General features: G+C 50.8%; 1 protein-coding gene across 1 annotated transcript in view; it reads right to left on the bottom strand.

Moving 5' to 3' along the window:
* Nucleotides 1–268: 268 nt before the first annotated feature.
* The window catches only part of TMEM104 (transmembrane protein 104), a 51,843-nt gene continuing 33,803 nt past the window's right edge, over nucleotides 269–18,308 (bottom strand). The window contains exons 8-9 of the mRNA XM_054393939.1: nucleotides 17,972–18,065; nucleotides 269–1,029 (exon numbers count right to left, since the gene is read on the bottom strand). Coding sequence (XP_054249914.1) covers nucleotides 269–1,029; nucleotides 17,972–18,065 — 855 coding nt within the window. The remainder of the gene's footprint in view (nucleotides 1,030–17,971; nucleotides 18,066–18,308) is intronic.

Raw genomic sequence — 18,308 nt, 5'->3', positions numbered from 1 at the left:
GGACACTGGTTAACCGTGCAGGCTGCCAAGGGCTCAGCCCCATGGCTTTATGGAACAGGTCTGAGAACCATGGCTCTAACAAGGCTGAGCCCACTCCATCCACACCCAAAAGAGAGTGAAGAAAGCCTGTGCCCAGGCGTAGCCTGTGCCACCAAGCTGATGACCTGGACGCTTCCCTTTACACCGCCCCTCAGTCCAGAGAGGGGGAGCTGAAATGCTAGAGTCTCTGGAGCCCAGGAGGGAGTGAGTGCTTCCTGCTGCCCCCCCATCAGAGCTTGGACTCACTCAGGACGATGTTTGCAGTCACAAACACGAAGCAGGAGAAGCCCCAGATGAGCACAAAGACGATCCAGAAGGAGTGGTGGAAAGGGGAGCGGTGCTTGTTAACCGCCTCGCTGCCGAACACCAGCTCAGTGTCCTTCCGACTGCAGTAGGCCAGGAAAGCTGGGATGAGGTACTGGATCCCGTTCCCAGCGTAGGCTCCCGTGATCCCCACCAAGGACTCCAGGTCGTGGGTGCAGAAAGCCACCAGCACGGGAGGAACGAGAGTGATGGCAGGGAAGACAATCCTGTCCACCAGCCAGGGGTAGGTGCCCCCCTCCCGGTGGAAAAGGGTCTTCCAGTTGTTGCGCAGGGTCACGGCGATGATGGGGAAGTTGGTGCTGATGGTGAAGACGGGGAAGAGGCCCAGGAAGTAGCGGATGAAGGCCAGGTTGGTGATGTGACAGTTGGTGAAGTTGAGCGTGTACATGTCCATGAGGGAGTCGTTGCGGAAGCAGTAAATGGCAGTGAAGGAGAGGAGGCTGTAGAAGGCCAGGATCAGGATGTAGTCGAGCAGCACCAGCTTGCTGACGTGCTTCTTCCTGGAGATGGGGGTGAGGAGGGACGGCAGGGAGTGCTGGCACATGAAGGAGTAGACACACACCCCAAAGAGATTGCGGATGCCTGCCAGCTGGGCCATGGACGGGTGACCTTCGGCCTGGCCTCTGCTGATGCGGATGAGGGCCAGAATAATCATGAGGGTGAAAGCTGGAGAGAGAGAAGGTTTCAGGTCACAGAAGCCACCAGGTTGGAAAGGACCTCAGAGCTCATCAAGTCCAACCTATTACTTAATACCTGACACCTCCTGACAACTAAACCATGGCTCCAAGTGCCACAGCCAAGCTTTTTTTGAACACCTCCAGGGATGGTGACTCCACCACCTCCCTGGGCAGCACATTCCATGGCCAATTACTCTTTCTGTGAAGAACTTTCTCCTCACCTCGAGACTAAACTTCCCCTGCACAGCTTGAGACTGTGTCCTCATGTTCTGCTGCTGCTTGCCTGGGAGAAGAGACCAACCCCTACCTGGCTGCAACCTCCCTTCAGGTAGTTGTGGACAGCAATGAGGTCTGCCCTGAGCCTCCTCTTCTCCAGGCTGAACACCCCCAGCTCCCTCAGCCTCTCCTCACAGGGCTGTGCTCCAGACCTCTCTCCAGCCTCGTTGCCCTCTTCTGGACATGCTCAAGTATCTCAATGCCCTTCTTAGATTGAGGAGCCCAGGTCTGCACTCCCCATGACCCTCATCCCATCAGCAGCCTTGGCACTGGCTCTCTCCTGCTCAGGAGCATCTCCTTATCTCTGCAGAAGGTGCTCCATCAAAGGCAGGGTGTGCAGGAATTAATCACCACCTGCTCTCAGTGCTACTCAGCAGATAAGGGAACAGGCTGGGGACTGCCTTTGGCAGGCATCTCCCTCCAGTCTCCTTCCTGCAGGGACTCAGCCTCCCAACCCTGACAGCAAATGGTTGCTCTGGGCCTGTCAGAAGTGTAACAGTAACACAGCTGAGCCTGCTGCCCTCAGGGGTCTCAGCCCACGGATGCTTCTGCCACACACCTTGGCCAAGGGTCACCAGCTACAAACAGCTTAGAGATGCTTGGGCTTTGACCTCTAAGAGAAGGGGAGATCAAACCCGGCTGCAGTCAATCCCAGCAACATTCCTACACATTTGCAACTGGACTAAGGTTTGCAAGAGCTCACCTCTGTGCACAGGCAGGTGCATGGGAGCACTACCAAGCTCTGCTGTCCCTGGGATCTGTCAAGCATGACAGAGCAAGAACCAGCCAGCCATTTCCTGGGCAGCAGGAACAGGCTGGCTGTAGTTAATCCCAGGGTGAAGCTGGTCTGCAAGGGACTAAAGCAGCACTGAACAGGCTGCTATTAAAATTCATCACTTCTAGGCACAAAGTCTGCTCTCCTACCCTTCACTTGTGTCAGGGAAAAGCCTAACAACATTTTACAAAGCTTATCACAAAAGGCAATGTGCTAGGGACAGGAATGAATTGAGGAGCCTGGGCTAATGCCCTTAGAATCATAGAATCAAGAAGGTTGGAAGAGACCTCAAAGATCAAGAATCAAGAAGGTTGGAAGAGACCTCAAAGATCGAGTCCAACCTGTCAGCTTACACCTCATGCCTATCTAAACCATGGCACCAAGTGCCACGTCCAGTCCCCTCTTGAACACCTCCAGGGATGGTGACTCCACCACCTCCCTGGGCAGCACATTCCAATGGCCAACCACTCTCTCTGTGAAGTACTTTCTCTTCACCTCCAGCCTAACCCTCCCCTGGCACAGCTTGAGACTGTGTCCTCTTGTTCTGGTGCTGGTTGCCTGGGAGAAGAGCCCAACCCCCACCTGGCTACAACCTCCCTTCAGGTAGTTGTAGACAGCAATGAGGTCTGCCCTGAGCCTCCTCTTCTCCAGGCTAAACACCCCCAGCTCCCTCAGCCTCTCCTCATAGGGCTTGTGCTCAAGGCCTCTCCCCAGCCTCGTTGCCCTTCTCTGGACATGCTCCAGCAATTCAACATCTTTCCTAAACTGAGGGGCCCAGAACTGGACACAGTACTCAAGGTGTGGCCTAACCAGTGCTGTGTACAGGGGTACAATGACCTCCCTGCTCCTGCTGGCCACACTATTCCTGATGCAGGCCAGGATGCCATTGGCTCTCTTGGCCACCTGGGCACACTGCTGGCTCATGTTCAGCTGCCTGTCAACCAGTACCCCCAGGTCCCTTTCCACCTGGCTGCTCTCCAGCCACTCTGACCCCAGCCTGTAGCTCTGCATGGGGTTGTTGTGGCCAAAGTGCAGCACCCGGCACTTGGACTTGTTGAATGCCATCCTGTTGGACTCTGCCCATCTGCCCAGTCTGTCAAGGTCCCTCTGCAGAGCCCTTCTACCTTCTAACAGATCAACACCTGCTCCCAGCTTGGTGTCATCTGCAAATTTACTGATGATGGACTCAATCCCTTCATCCAGATCATCAGTAAAGATATTGAACAGGATGGGGCCCAGCACTGATCCCTGGGGGACACCACTAGTGACAGGCTGCCAGCTGGATGTGGCACCATTCACCACCACTCTCTGGGCTTGGCCCTCCAGCCAGTTCCTAACCCAGCACAGTGCTGCTGTCCAAGCCACAGGCTGACAGCTTGGCCAGGAGTTTGCTGTGGGGGACAGTGTCAAAGGCCTTGCTGAAGTCCAGGTAGACTACATCCACAGCCTTTCCCACGTCCACCAGGCTGGTCACCTGATCATTGAAGGAGATCAGGTTGGTGAGGCAGGACCTGCCCTTCCTAAATCCATGTTGGCTGGGCCTGATTCCTTGGCTATCATCGAGTCCAACCTGTCACTTACTCTGCTGCTGGAAATTCCAGCCAGCAGCAGTTACTGCTTGACTGTTATTCCTAGCATGGCACATAAAACCAGCAGAAAACTAATTCTGGTGTCACAGAAATCACATCAGCCTGGGAAAAGGTGATCAGCAGCTGCTGGAGTTAACAAGGAACAGGGAGGGGGAAAGGCTGCCTGGCAGGGCAGCGAGCAGTGAAGATTTACAGCTTGGTGCTGGCAATGGATGCTGAGCCCGTGTGGCTGGCACTGGGCTGGCTCCTGCACTGGTTTGAGGCATGGCAGCAGAGCTGTGAATTATCAGGTAATGGAAGAAGTAACAGAATGCTGAAGCTACTGCTACAGACAGCTCTGAGTATCAGAAATACAAATGGAGGAGCTAACCAGAGCAGCAGGCAAAGAACCATAGAATTGTTTTGGTTGGAGAAGACCTCCAGGATCATCCAATCTGACAACCCAACACCAGCATGACCATCAAACCATGGCCCCAAGTGCCATGTCTGCTCATTTCTTGAATGCCTCCAGGGAGGGTGACTTCACCACCTCCCTGACCACTCTTGCAGCAAAGAAATTTTTCCTCATCTCCAACCTAACCCTCCCCTGGCACAATTTCAGGCCATTTCCTCTCCTCCTATCACCTGATACTAGGGGAGAAGAGACCAACCCCCACCTCACTCCAACCTCCTTTCAGGGAGTTGTAGAGGGTGACAAGGTGTCCCTTCAGCCTCCTTTTCTCCAGACTACACAATTCCAGGTCCCTCAGCACTCCTGCTGCAGCCAAGCCCACGGGAGGATGGCGACAGGCACTGAGCTGAGCTGGCTCACCGTGGGTTGACAGAGACATTGGCTTGCTCCTTGTCCAGTACTGCTCCAGGCAGCTGGTGGTGGGAAGCTCCTGACAAGGATGGGGCTGGCAGTTACAGACCAGTTAGTGAGCACTGCTGCTCTCCAGAGAGACCAGATTAACCTGAAGTGAAGGCTGCCCTCCAAAGCCCAGACTCTCCTCTCACATCAATCCTCCTGTTCCTCCCGTGGCCAGCATCCTGCTGAGCCCTTAGCAAGCCACATGCCACACTGCACCTCCTGCTGCCTCAGGAAACCTCTCACTTCCCACTGCTTCCCAGTGACAGGACAGAGCTAACAGCTCTCTGCAAGCACTGGATTGATGACAGCAGATCCACTGCTTCATGGCACCAGGAGGGCCAGGCCACTTTGGGAGTGCTGGGCTCTCTTCACCACCCCAAGAGCAACTGCAGAGGACTATGGAAAGCAACCACTCATTGCTCTGGGGGTATGCAGCTCCCCTTGCCTTCACTCAAGTCAGCAAATGAGGGGCACTGAGCACTGGCAGGGTTGTGGTGCCTCCTCTCCATGGCTCCCCAGAGGGGAGATGTGTGCCAGTTGTATCTGCTACAGCAAGAGAGCTGGAAAGAGCTGTGTTCAGGTGATGTGACATTGGCTGTGCTCCCTGGGGCTGCTCAGGCTACAAAGGAAGAGGAGAAGATGCCCTGAACAAGAAGACAAACCAGGTTAGGCAGCTCTGGAAATACACTGAGACCGTTCCTTTCCTTCTTGTCTGAGAGGGGGTCAGCCTCTGCAGCCCAGTCCTCAGCTGGTCCTGTACTGGACTAGATGGAATTGCACAAGCCTCACAATTCTTCCCCTGCACACCAGACAGCAAACCTCCACCTGCTCTGCTCAGCAGAATGAAGAGTGATCTATTTCCACCCCCCCAAACTCATTGTCTCCTATCACCTCAAAGCCTCATTTTCCACACCAGTGCTAGCAGGACCAGTTCAGGGGAACTTCCAAGCTGCCACCCCAGGCTCAGAACATCTCTTCAGCTGGAGATCCACAGGTTCTCCTCTGCCCAAATGTGCTTTGCTGGTAGGAACCACTGAAAGCAGAGAATTCCTGTAATGATAAATAGAAGTCCTTGGCTTAAGCTGCTGGAATTCAAACCTTTGTTCTTCCTTAAATGCTTCATTCAAAAATTAAACGTCTTAAAGTTAACAACAAACCTTTGTTCTTCCTTAAATGCTTCATTCAAAGATTAAACATCTTAAAGTTAACAACAAACCTTTGTTCTTCCTTAAATGCTTCATTCAAAGATTAAACATCTTAAAGTTAACAACAAACCTTTGGTCTTCCTTGAATGCTTCATTCAAAAACTAACCATCCTAAAGCTACAAGAAGAGATGATCCAACACCAAGATCTCACCAAGGTAAGCTGTGCTCCCCCTGCCCTAGCACTGGTGCTCTGCAGATGCATAATCCTTGAGAGGTAGGTGCTGGGTAAACTGGAAACCACCCCAGCACAATACCAGCCCCAGAGGAGATTAAGAGCAACCCTGCCCCAGTGGTTGTGTTTTCTCTCACTCCCTGCAGCAGCAGAGTCTCTCACTCTTGGAACTGGAGAGCCTAAACATTTGCATGCCAGATTTATCTGCCAGCCCCTGGGAGGAAGCAAGTTCAAAATTGCAACTCAGACCTAGTCATGCTGGATGATACATCAAGATGAAGGGAAGATGACAGACTCTGACTGACAGCTTTGAGCAGACAAGAGGCAGCTCAGGATCCTCAGGCACACTCAAAGCTCCTGCTCACACTCTCCTCTACCTGGACAGCAGGCTGGAGGCAGAGTCACACCACACCACTTGGAGTCACCTGCAGGTGCCAAATCAGCTGTCCACCAGTGTTCCTGCACCACAAGGACCCTGACAAAGTCAGACATCAGTTCATTAAAAAATAAAAAAAGCCTTGATCTGTTCCTCTAGAGGCAAGACAGAGGATATAAACAACAAGCTCCAGGGAGGAAACACCTCTAGATACCACAACCAACAGCCCCTTGAGTCACAAAGGGGGACAGTGATGCCACTGTGGATTGTCAGGAGGTTACATCAAAGCTATGGTTCAAGCCACATTTTATCCAAGTGCTTAAAAAGCAATCCAGGGCTTTGCTTCTCCTGGTTTTTCAATGGTGTCCAACCCCTCACACCACAGACAGGCTCACAGCCAGCAAGGTACAGGGAACACACACTTCTTGCCTCATATCCTCTCCTCTGGATATTTGAGCATCATTGTTACTGAAGGATATAAGTGAGGCTTGTGGGGAAAACAAAAAAAAAAACCAAAAACATATAAAGGATGTATGTCATGAAGGAAGAGTTGTGATGAATCTCACAACTCCTCAGCCACCTCCCCTCCAGACCCTTCCTCTCCCTCTTTGAGGAGCAAACATTGGCTCTTCTCAAAGCAGACAGTTAGGGCTGCCTGTCCTGCTCCACCAGGAGATGTTGATTCAGAGACAGGGCAGCTCTGCTGTGGTCCTTGCAGGTGGAAGAAGGATGAATATGGATGAGCACACATCCAAGTGAGAGCACTTTGGGAAATACGGGAGCCTGGGGATATTAAGAATTACATTTTTGTGAACTTTGGTAGAAGTCTAACAGAGCTGCAGAGAAGGAGGGAAGATAATTTCACCATTCTAAAGTGTAAGGATCATTTTGCAGAGTCAAAGCAAACACCTCTGTACATGAAAGATGCTGTTTGTACTCCAGCTTCACCTCTCTGCAGAAAGCCTATTGCAGACAAAAAGAAATCCAAGGCTAAATCATAGTTGTTTTGATTTGCTTTTTTTTTTTTTTCTTCTCCCATCATGGTAGCTTCCTGGAGGAAGAATTGATACTCAGAATGAATTTCTGGCTTAACCCTCCCTAGCCTTCTTGGCAAAATCTTTCACCAGGTGTCCCCCATTTTTTGCAAGATAATGGAGAAAATCCTGCACTGAGCCACACTGGGAAACAGGGAGAAGAAAGATGCCCTGTCATGGAATTCAGACAGAGGTGGCTTGGCAAAGGGGCAAGCAAGCTCAGAAGTGAGGTTCTGCAGTCTCTGTGACTGGGCCACAGACAGATGTTACCTCCCAGGTTCAACAGTGAACTTAAACCTTCAAAGCACTGGTCCCAGTCAAAACAAGGATGGTTTTAGTGGCTCCAGAAAGCAGGGGGGCAGAGAGCCACAAACTAGGGGTGGGGAAAAGATTTACCAGGGGAAAAATGAAACAGAATAAAGGTTACATGATGACCACCTGAATGTTGAGAGTCAGTAGGATAAAGTCAAAGGAAGAACAATCTTGCACACCCATTCACTACAGCTGGAGGAGTCATCATCATCAAATGGCCTAGACTGGAAGGGACCTTAGAGATCACCTACTCCAACCTCCCTGCCATGGGCCAGGATGGCTCTCAACTAGACTTGGCTGCTCAAGACCTCATCCACCCTACCCTTGAACACCTACAGGGTAGAGGTGTCCACAGCCTCCCTGGGCAACCCATTCCAGAGTCTCACCACTCTGGTAGTGAAGAACTTCTTAAGATTCAGTCTAAGCCTACTTCCTTCAATTTAAAGCCACTCTCCCTTGTCCTGTCTCTAGACACCCCCATGAGAAGTCCCTCTCCTGACTTCCTGCAGGTTCCCTTCAGGTACTAGAAAGCAGCTCTAAGGTCACCCTAGAGTCTTCTCTCTTCTCTCCTCTCCTCTCTTCTCCTCTCCTCTCTTCTCTAAACACCCCCAGCTCCCTCAGCCTATCCCCAAAGCAGAGGTGCTCCAGCCCTTGGATCATCCTTGTGGCCTTCTCTGGACTCATTCCAAAGCTTTTATGTCCTTACAATGGGGACACCAGAACCAAGGTGGGGGGCGCTCACCTTCTCCAACTCTATCCCCAGTCTCATTTCTTCTCCCAGAGGCAAAGCCTGGTGAGAACACCACCCTACCCCCCTGCCACCCTTCCCAGAGAGGCAGTGGCATCCAGCCACACCAGCCCACTGCTGGCTGCAGCCCTGCCCAGCCCAGCCCAGCCATGTCTGTGCAGGCAGTGCCATCCGTCACGGCGGCTGCAGGGCTGACAGAGCTCTCCTGTCGAAGCAGAGAATCAGTCTGCCAGCAAATAATGACAATGAATCACCCTCTCACCACACCTGCCACTTGCTCCCCTTTCCATACATTAAGTGGCATGATAGATTCTCCAGGAGGACAACATTTGCATGAGCTTCTGAGCCCCTTCCCTTTGGAAGGAGGAAGATCTCTCCCCAGCTGTAACCTTGGGCTGATGCTTCATGAAGCCAAAACACAGCAGATCTGTCTTAAACAGAGGGACAGATCTCATTTAGTTTAACCTTTAATAGTTCTTTTAGGAGAAAGGACATCAAACTAAGGGCATGGATGTGTTCCTGTGTGACCTGCTCTAGCTGATCCTGCTCTGGCAGGGGGGTTGGACTGGATGAGCTTTTGTGGTCCCTTCCAACCCTAACATTCTGAAGAGCATCTGCCCTGTGCATATCGAACAGCACAGCACTGGGCCATGGAACCATTAAGGTTGGGGAAGACCTCCAAGATCAAGTCCAACCATATCAAGACAGTCCTACCTCTGCACCTCAACCCAACACTTCACCTCCAATGTCTCTCTAAGGTGCTGGTGTACCCCTTAGAGCCAGATGCCTCCCATCTTTCAATTTACTTTTGGGTAAATTTAGGAGCCCACTGCAACTCTGGAAATGCCAGGCATCATGGAAGCTGTGGCACCTGAAGTCCTAAAGCATGGCTGGAGCTCACCAGGCTGGCAGAGCAATGAAGACATCAGCTATTAAACTGAAAACTCAGTTACCCACTTTCTCCTGCAGAAGCTATATCCTGTTATTTGTTCATGACCTCCAGCTTGCTGTAAACTCCAGAGCAGCACCTGATAAATTTCTCCAGTCTTCAGAGGAGGTTTCTATATCAAATGGAAGTACAGAGTTAACATGAAAACCAGGTTTACTCCATCAGATGTGGGAACTGGAGTAGTTAAGGAACAGAGTTGGCAATGACAGAGCCTAAAACACCATCTTGAGGAAGGTGAAGGATTTATGAGTGCAGAGACTGCAGGGAAGCAAGATGGATCTGTTCATAGAAGACAGCAGTTCTCAGGAGAGAGATGCCAGAAGGAGAAGAGGAGGGAAATTACTCCCCAAAAGAAAGGTATGAGCAAAAGTTGTGGGACCTCATTGTGGCTTCTTCTACCAGAAAGCAGAGACTTGCAGGGACAGTGTTACCCTTCCTGCTATAAAGCCTAAGGCAGGGGACCATTGCTTGCACAGTAGTGGAAGCACAGCCACATTTGGGCACATGAAGACCACATAAGTGGGATGCAGCTTACAAGAAGGCAATAAAAAGCCTCTTGGGCACCTCCATTCCCCTGCCATGTCACCCCCTCTGGCAGGCTTGGCTAGCTCCTGCTGCAAGCATCTCCGACGACACTGTTGCTGCCCTGGCTGTGGGCCAGGCAGAGCCCATTCTGCCTACAAACTTGATTAAAAAGTACCACCAGGACTTTTGGGCTGCCAGCAGCAGTTCAGCAGGGCTTCTCTGCTCCAAAGGCATCATCATTTCCCAGCTTCAGCATCTGGGGGAAGAGTTTGCTACACGACAACCAAGATTTACAAATAGCATCCCCCACCACAGTAACAATTTCTGCTGTGGAACCGGTGGAGCTGCCCTCTCTCAGCCTACATCAGCTGCTCTCTGCACAGACATCTGCACAGCAGCAACAGTTCACAAGGGAAAAAAAAAAAAAAAAAACAAACCAACAAACCAAAACAAAAAAGCCAACCCAAACAGCTCTGCACTGTAGTGTTTATCAGGGATGCTTTATCTCAACATATGGGAAGGAAAGAGCAGCCAGCGAGGCTTGTTTGCTTCGGGTGGAAAATTACCCACGTAGTTTATTGTCCTCTCTCCTCCAGCCACCTTTGGCAGAAGCTCCACAAAGCCTCTGCAACCAGAACTCTGCTCTCAGCTCTGCTGTTGACTTGGTCTGTCAGCTTTGACAGTCACCTCTCTCTCTCCACATCAGAATCCACTCTTCTGCCAGCAGGGACCAGCGCACACTCTGGTGTCACCATCAGCCTGAGCTGGGGCTGGCCAGGCTTTGGGAAGCACTGGGTGCAGTGCACTTGTGCTCCATGAAAGCCAGGTGCTCTGCAACCTTCTCCCATCCTGCCTTGGATCCTACTCAGTGAAGTTTTGATCCAACACACACTGAACAGAGAGGAGGTTCGAATGCCTCACGGCCACTCTGACAACCTGCGTGGGAACCATCACAGAATTGTTTTGGTTGGAAAAGACCAAAAGAGTTCAACCATCAACCTAAGACCACCATGGCCATTAAACCATGTCCCAGAGTGCCACATCAACACGTTTCTTGAACACCCCCAGGGCTGGTGACTCCACCACCTCCCTGGGCAGCCTGTTCCACTGTCTGACCACTCTTTCAGTCAAGAAATTTTTCCTGCTATCCAACCTAAACCTCCCCTGGTGCAACTTGGGGCTGGTTCCTCTCTCATTCTGTCACTTGATGCTAAGGAGAAGACCAGACCTTTCTGCAGGGATGAACGTGTCCTTGTGTTTCCAACTCCCCTTTCTCCAGATCTCAGACCCAGCAGTTCATCTCCTGCTGCCTGAATAAAGTGTTCTTTTCAAGAACACTTCAGGCAGGATCTCAGTGGCCCTGTCCAGCCCCACTTGTCACTCTCCATCTGCATCTGAAGCCAGCAAGGCTCTTCCACTCGCCCAGGCACTGCTTCACCCCACTGCCCCCCACAAGCAGCACTGGGATGAGCTCCTCAGCAGACAACCCTGAAAGCAGGCATGACAGAAGCACAGCCTTTTAACTAACTCTTCATGAATATATTCACTTCTCTTAGTGAATTATTTACCCTGGGCTCTGGGAGCAGCTTTCTCTGCTCCAAAAGGGATGCAGGAACATGGAGTAACTTTGTTGAAGCAGCTTTGTCAGAATGAGCATGCAACAGTGTCCTGATTTGCAGTGCAGTTCCCCCTTCCTTGCCACTCCTGCACGCCCTGCTCTGCAAAAGGGAAGGGGCAGAGATCAAACTGGGCCCTTCTTTAGCTGTTTACAGAAAACTCCATTTCTGAGGTGGAAAAGAGGCCATCTTGAGGACTGGGGACACTGATAGACTAAGCTCTCTGCAGGAGACTGGAAATGCAGGACTTCAGAGAATTGTCACACCCTTTCCTGTGTCAACCTCCTCTGTAATTCTCAGTCTCTGCAGCTGAAGGGGCACAGCAGAGTGACTCCTGGTTTCTGCACCAAATCAGACCCTCTAAGGACGGCAGCCCCACTTCCTACAGCAGCTGAAACCTTCCCACCGAGTGAGATGGCTTGAGACCAGCTCTCTGCAGAGAAGTGCTGGGGAATGAAGAGCAGGGTTCTGGTGGAGAGAGCAGAGCTAGCAGAGAAATTAATGGATATGAACTACACCAACATGCTCTAGAGAGCCTTCTCCCAGTTTCTTGCCTAAAAGCCTTCTACCAAGTGTCCTGGCAGAAGAGAAGGAGCTTTACACAGACTTCCTGGCCCTTCTTGTCCTTTTTTCTCCTCTGTCCAGGGAAAAGAATTTATTTGTGGGCATGTAACTGTGAGACTGTAATTTGGGCAGGGCTGGGAATGCTCTGTCCCAAGGCCTTCAGCTGCTTGGATAGATGTGCTAGGCTCTGCCTGTGCTTCAGAAACAGAACCAAGCCAGCAGCAACCAAGCCCACAAGTTTATTCCCCTCTAAAAATCTCTCTTTATTAAAATACAATACTTTCTAATAACTCCAATCCAGCATCAAGAGCTGCACACAGTGCAAATGTGCCACGTGGGAGCTGTCTGGGAACATTTGCTGGAGACTCTTCAATAACAGCAGTGATAATCATGCTACCAGTGTCTTTAAAGCCAACAGTCCCCACCTATAGAGCTGGGCAGCTCAGGCTGGAACAGGCTGCAATTAATCGGGTTAGCTGCTTAATACACAATAGCCCAATGTTTGCTGCTGAGCCCCACCAAGCCCTGGCCTTTTGTTATCTTTCCTAATCCATATCCTTTCCCATGACGCTGCTGGACAGTTATTATCCAATATTATCCAATAATAAAGAGGTAGGGATGTGTCCCAGGGAGCTGTGTCCCTTCCTCTGCTTTGAGAGGGCAGCAGAGTTGCCTGGCTCAGTCCCTTGTGCCCTCTAGCAGCTCATCCCTAACACCACCCCCTTGAACAGGATTGGAGAAAGGAGGGGAAGGGGGAAAAAAAAGCACAAAACCCAGCTAGATATTCAAGTCTCTTTAGGGAGCAATTCATCACCACCACAGATTTAAACCCTCCAGGGAAAATGAGCCTGAAGGCCAAACAGCAGGACTGAAAATACCAACAGCTCTAAGTTATTGATGGCTTAGTTGGTTTAGCCTTCTGCAAGAGATGCCCTCTTCCAAGAACCTTGTAGAAGACCTGGAAACGGGCTCCAAAATGGGTGAAAGGCTTAGGTTAATAACAGCTCCACACTTCTGGGAGGCTGAGATGGAAGGGAGTTGAAAGGAAGGAAGGAACTGGAGTTTGGGGAAGAAATCCTCAGCCCAAGGGGACAACTCATACTGACCTGGTCAACCAGTCTGGGGCCTGTCTCTGCTCTTAAGAGGAGAGCTCAAGAGCTGGGTGAGCCAACAAGGTCTGATCCTTAATTCGAATCAAGGCTTCACTGTAAGCACCAGCAGCATCAGGGTTTCAAACAAGTGGTTTTGCCTGAGCAGCCCTTTCTCTAGGAGAGCACAACAGACATGTTCCCCATCACACCCCTGAGGGTGCCTGTGCCCAGTCTCCCAAGGGCTGATGAAGCAGCCTAAGGAGTTTCTACAGCTGGAAAAAGGCTGAGAGCTTGTGCAGGCAAATCCCTGCACAGCGACAGCTCCCAGGGAACAGAGATCTCTAGGCACAGACAGGGCCAGCAGCTCAAGCACTGACTGCTGCACTGAATTCAACCACTGGCACTCACCCATGCGAGGTGGCAATCAGTTCTGCAGCCAAGTGTGTAAGTTGTTACTCTTCAGAAGACTGCCAACAGCTCAATGCCTCTGGAAGGCCTCTCTGCCATCAGCCCCACTCCACCTGGAGACACAGATCCACCCTCTGAGCTCTATCAGTCCTGACAGGGAAATGCCTTGCTGTGCCAGCCTTGTTTCCAGATGAGCTCTCTGTGTTCAGCAGGCCCAGACCACCACAGTCCATCTGTCTGGGCTGTCTAGCACCACAGCACTTGGGCTTGCAGCTCCTCCTTCAACTTTCTCCTTTTTCAGGCTTCAAAGGTGCCTGTCTTGGCCAGTCCCTTCCCACAGGCAGATGAAGGGACTGATCCCTGCCACATCTCCACCTTCTTTGAACTGGGCCTTTTTTAATTCCCAGTGTTTAATATTGTACTTTTCAGAGACAGACTGAAATTTTTCTTGCCTGTGAGGTGTGGCAAGAGCCTGCTGTAGGCTTTGGTAGCTGCTGTGCTGCCTGCGATGAGCACGAGGATCTGGGAAGAGGCTAGTGACATTTGATTGTCACTTAGATCAGGAGGAAGAGGGAAAGCAACCTTCAAAGGCAAGGCTGCCACTGTTACAAACACCAGCAGAAATGACCTTCACACACAGCTAGCTCTCCCTGCTGCCAAGAACCATCCTCTCAGCCACTGTCATCTCAATCGCCAGTACACCTGGGGCAGTGCAGCTTACATCAGCTGCTGCTGCTCCTCCATCCAGGGGCTCCACAGCAGGCTGGGGAGAAGGCTGCACACAGGGGCCTGCTGTAGGCATGTTGCAGAGCTTGTGCTGACCTCCCAGCTTAAGGAAGGGGGACTGATTTTTTTTTTTTTTCCCAGATCATTATGCAAAACGGGGGGGCAGCTTCCCATCCACACCAGGCCAATGGGCACAGATAAGCTGCAGGAGCCACTGTCCCTCTGAAGTTTGATGGCAGAAGTTCTTTCCAGTGAGGGTGGTGAGATGCTGGAACAGGTTGCCCAGGGATGTCATGGATAGTCCCTCCCTGGAGGTGTTCTAAGCCAGGCCTCCAGCAGCCTGCTTTAGTGTAAGGTGTCCCTGCCCATGGTAGGGGGGTTGGAACTAGATGATCTTCAAGGTCCCTTCCAAACTAACCCATTCTATGAATCTATGAAACAGAAGCAGGCTGGCAGCTCTGTGTTCAAAGCCAGGCCTCCAGCAGCCTGCTTTAGTGTAAGGTGCCCCTGTCCATGGGAGGGGGATTGGAACTGAATGATCTTCAAGGTCCCTTCCAACCCAACCCATTCTATGAATCTATGAAACAAAGAGGCAGGCTGGCAGCTCTGTGTTCAAAGCAGCCTCCAGCAGCCTGGTTTAGTGTAAGGTGTCCCTGCCCATGATAGGGGGGTTGTAACTGAATGTTATTCAAGGTAGAGGGATTGGAAGTGGATGATCTTCAAGGTCCCTTCTAACCCAACCCATTCTATGAATCTATGAAACAGAGGCAGGCTGGCAGCTCTGTGTTCAAAGCTGCCTCCAGCAGCCTGGTTTAGTGTAAGGTGCCCCTGCCCATGGTAGGGGGGTTGGAACTGAATAATCTTCAAGGTCCCTTCCAACCCAACCCATTCTATGAATCTATGAAACAAAGAGGCAGGCTGGCAGCTCTGTGTTCAGCTCTAGAGGGCTTTGCAGGAGAATCACCTTCAGCACCACATGGCTCAGAAGACAGCTAGAGGAAGATGACGAAAAGCCATCTGTGACTCTGAAAAGGCACAGATCATGACAGGACAACACCTCCACAGCTGGTCACTGGCATTCAAGCAGAAGTTCAGAAGATCACAAAACACCAGCCAAGACCATTCTTTAGGGTTTAAGCTCTCAAAGCATCAACAAAAAACCAGCTCACAGCTCTGCTTTTGGAGGAGGGGACAGGAGTGAGGTGAGGACATGGGAGAAGCCAGCTTGATGAATAGGGGCAGGCCAGGATCCATCCTTACCCTGCAGTCTGCAGGCAGAGCTTTTCTCCGTTCCCTCCATCACGTGGCTGTTTGATAAATTGTCTTTCCTAATAAATCTATCCCTCATTGTACACATAAGGAATCTGTAGCTCTAAGTAGCCACTGAGGTGCTGTCAGGGTCATTAAATATCATTATGTGGGGCAGCTGTTCCCCAGCGTGCTGACGCAGGAATCAATCAGGCTAAAGCATGAATTTCCCCTACCCTTCTCCAAACACTGCCTCTGTCCCTCTCCATCAAGCGATGAAAAAGGAAAATGGTTCTGCCTCTCTGCCAAGCTTTAGCAATCCTCAGACTGGAAGGAGCTGGCTGAAAGGAAACCAGGGGCAGAGCAGGCAGGCATCAGGTTGTCACAGAGACAGGATGAGGTCTGACTGATGTCTTTAGCAGGAAAGGGGAGAGGGAGCGATTGGAAACGAGCAGAGGTTTCTTTCTGCTAACAAATCCCACCCCAAAACTTTCTTTACTACCCCTTGTGAGATCACCTCTCTCTCTGAAGAGCATGGGGGGGCTTCCAAACCTTTCATGTGCTCAGCCCACACAAGGGAAAACAAGACATTCCAGCTCTGCACACCATCCAAGGACAGGATTTGTTAACTCAAGCTCCACAGCAGCTGAGACTCAAGGGCTTAAATCCCAACCTCATTTTCTTGGGTGATAGATTCTTAACCCTGCCTCAGATGTTCTCAAGAACAGAGCATCTCTGTTCTCCTCCAGTGACTGCCAGCCACTTCCAAAGAGGACTCTGATCCCATAGAGAGTGGATGATACCCAGCTGAAGTCAGGTCAAGTGTAGGTGTGTGATGGGAAATAGTCTGAGAGTAGCTTTTATTCCTGTTCCAGGTCAGTGATGAGTATAAACAGAGTCAACTCTGTGCTTGAATGGTCTGGACCCATGAACCAGGAGGCAACCTGAAATGCTGCTGGTGCTGTAACTCCCTCTGTTAGCCATGAGCTGTATTTCTGTCTAGGTTACACAAAACAAACCTCAACATAAGGATTCTGTGATAAGCCTCCAGAACACCACCTTCCCCTCAGCCTTTCAGGGTATGCTCACACACAAGGCAGATGTGAGGCAGCTGCATCTTTGGATGACAAAAGCACTGCACTAGCAATGCCTTAGTTCTCTGAGGGCAATTCTTGTCTTCACCAGAACCTCTTGGCAATAAGATGTTGAAAAGAAGTCACAAGAGAGGAGGTTCCCAAGGACAACAGACCTGGGTTTGGGGGTTCCAATGCAGCACATCCTATGGTACAGCAAGGCCCAGGAAAAAATGCAAAGAGATGCTAAACTAAGGGTGGGAAGCCTGACAGAAGTGCCTTTTGTTCTCAGACCAAACCAAAGGTTGTGCAAAATCTCTTGGCCACATGCTGAGAAAATAAGAAACTTACTGCTGAACAGCAACTGGTGGGGAGCACAGAATCAGAGAATAGGTTTTGGTTGGAAAAGACCACTGAGTCCAACCATTCTCTGGTGCTAAACCATGCTCCTCAGCACCACATCTCTGTGTCTTTTAAACACCTCCAGGGATGGGGATTTAACCACCTCCCAGGGAAACCTGCTCCAGTCTGAGAGTTCTGGAGCTCTTGAAGCAGAAACTGGAGAACTCTTTCAGTGGAGAAATTTGGTGTAATATCCAACCTAAACCTCCCCTGGTGCAACTTGAGGCCATTTCCTCTTGTCCTACTGCTTGTTCCTTTGGAGAAGATACCAATCCCCAGCTGGCTCCCACCTGGTCTCCTCTTTTCCAGTCTAAACAACCCCAGTTCCTTCAGCTGCTCCTCAAGAGACTTCTACTCCAGACCCTTCATCTTCACTGCCCATCTCTAGACCCACTCCAACACCTCAGTGTCCTTTGAATGAGAGGCCCAAAACTGAACATAATACTCAAGATAGGGCCTCACCAGTTCCAAGTACAAGGTCCAATCACTTCCCTGGTCCTACTGGCCACACTGGTTTTGATACACACCAGGAAGCTGTTGGCCTTCTTGGCCACCTGAGTACATCCTGGCTCATATTTATCTGAGTGTTGATCAACACCCCCAGGTCTTTCTCTGCTGAGCAGCTTTTCAGCCTCTCACTCAGCTGGAGTGTTGCAAGGGGTTGTTGTGACCCAAGTGCAGGACCCAGCACTTGGCACATTGTTAACCCCACCACAGCAGACTTCCAAATCCCCTCTGCCTCTCACACAAACCAGATTAAAACTTCATCTACTAGCTCCCATCTGATTTATAACCATTTGCTCCGTTTTAATCTGAAATTTCATCCTAGAACAAAAATCCTTTCTCCCAAAAGTTTATCAGGCCTGGATAATCCTCCTTGAAGAGGTAGTTTTGGCAAGCACTTGCTTCCAAACAAGAACACTTTGCCCAAGAGATGCACTAGCAGCATGACTCAGGTTCTATCTATGGCAAAGAGGTGGCTGAGACTCACCTATCCATCTCATGAGGGATGTCACAATTTGAAGATATTTGGTCTTCTGCACATTGAAGAAGGTGAAAGGGCCCAGGAGGAGGGTGAATGCTGCCTGGAAGGACAACAAAAACACACAATAGGTTAAAATCCAAAAATGATACAATCATAGAATAGTTTGGATTGGAAGGGACCTTAATGATCATCTTGTTCCAACCCCCCCTGCCATGGGCAGGGACACCTTCCACTAGCCCAGGTTGCTCAAGGCCCTGTCCAACCTGGCTTTGTACACCTCCAGGGAGGAGGGGGCACCCAGAACTTCCCTGGGCAACCTCTTCCAGTGTCTCACCACCAAATT

The sequence above is a fragment of the Indicator indicator genome, chromosome 29, assembly GCF_027791375.1.
Source record: "Indicator indicator isolate 239-I01 chromosome 29, UM_Iind_1.1, whole genome shotgun sequence".
NCBI classification, from domain to species: Eukaryota; Metazoa; Chordata; class Aves; order Piciformes; family Indicatoridae; genus Indicator; species Indicator indicator.
The sequence above is the reverse complement of the archived record's forward strand: the minus strand, read 5'-3'. Positions and strand labels throughout refer to the sequence as shown.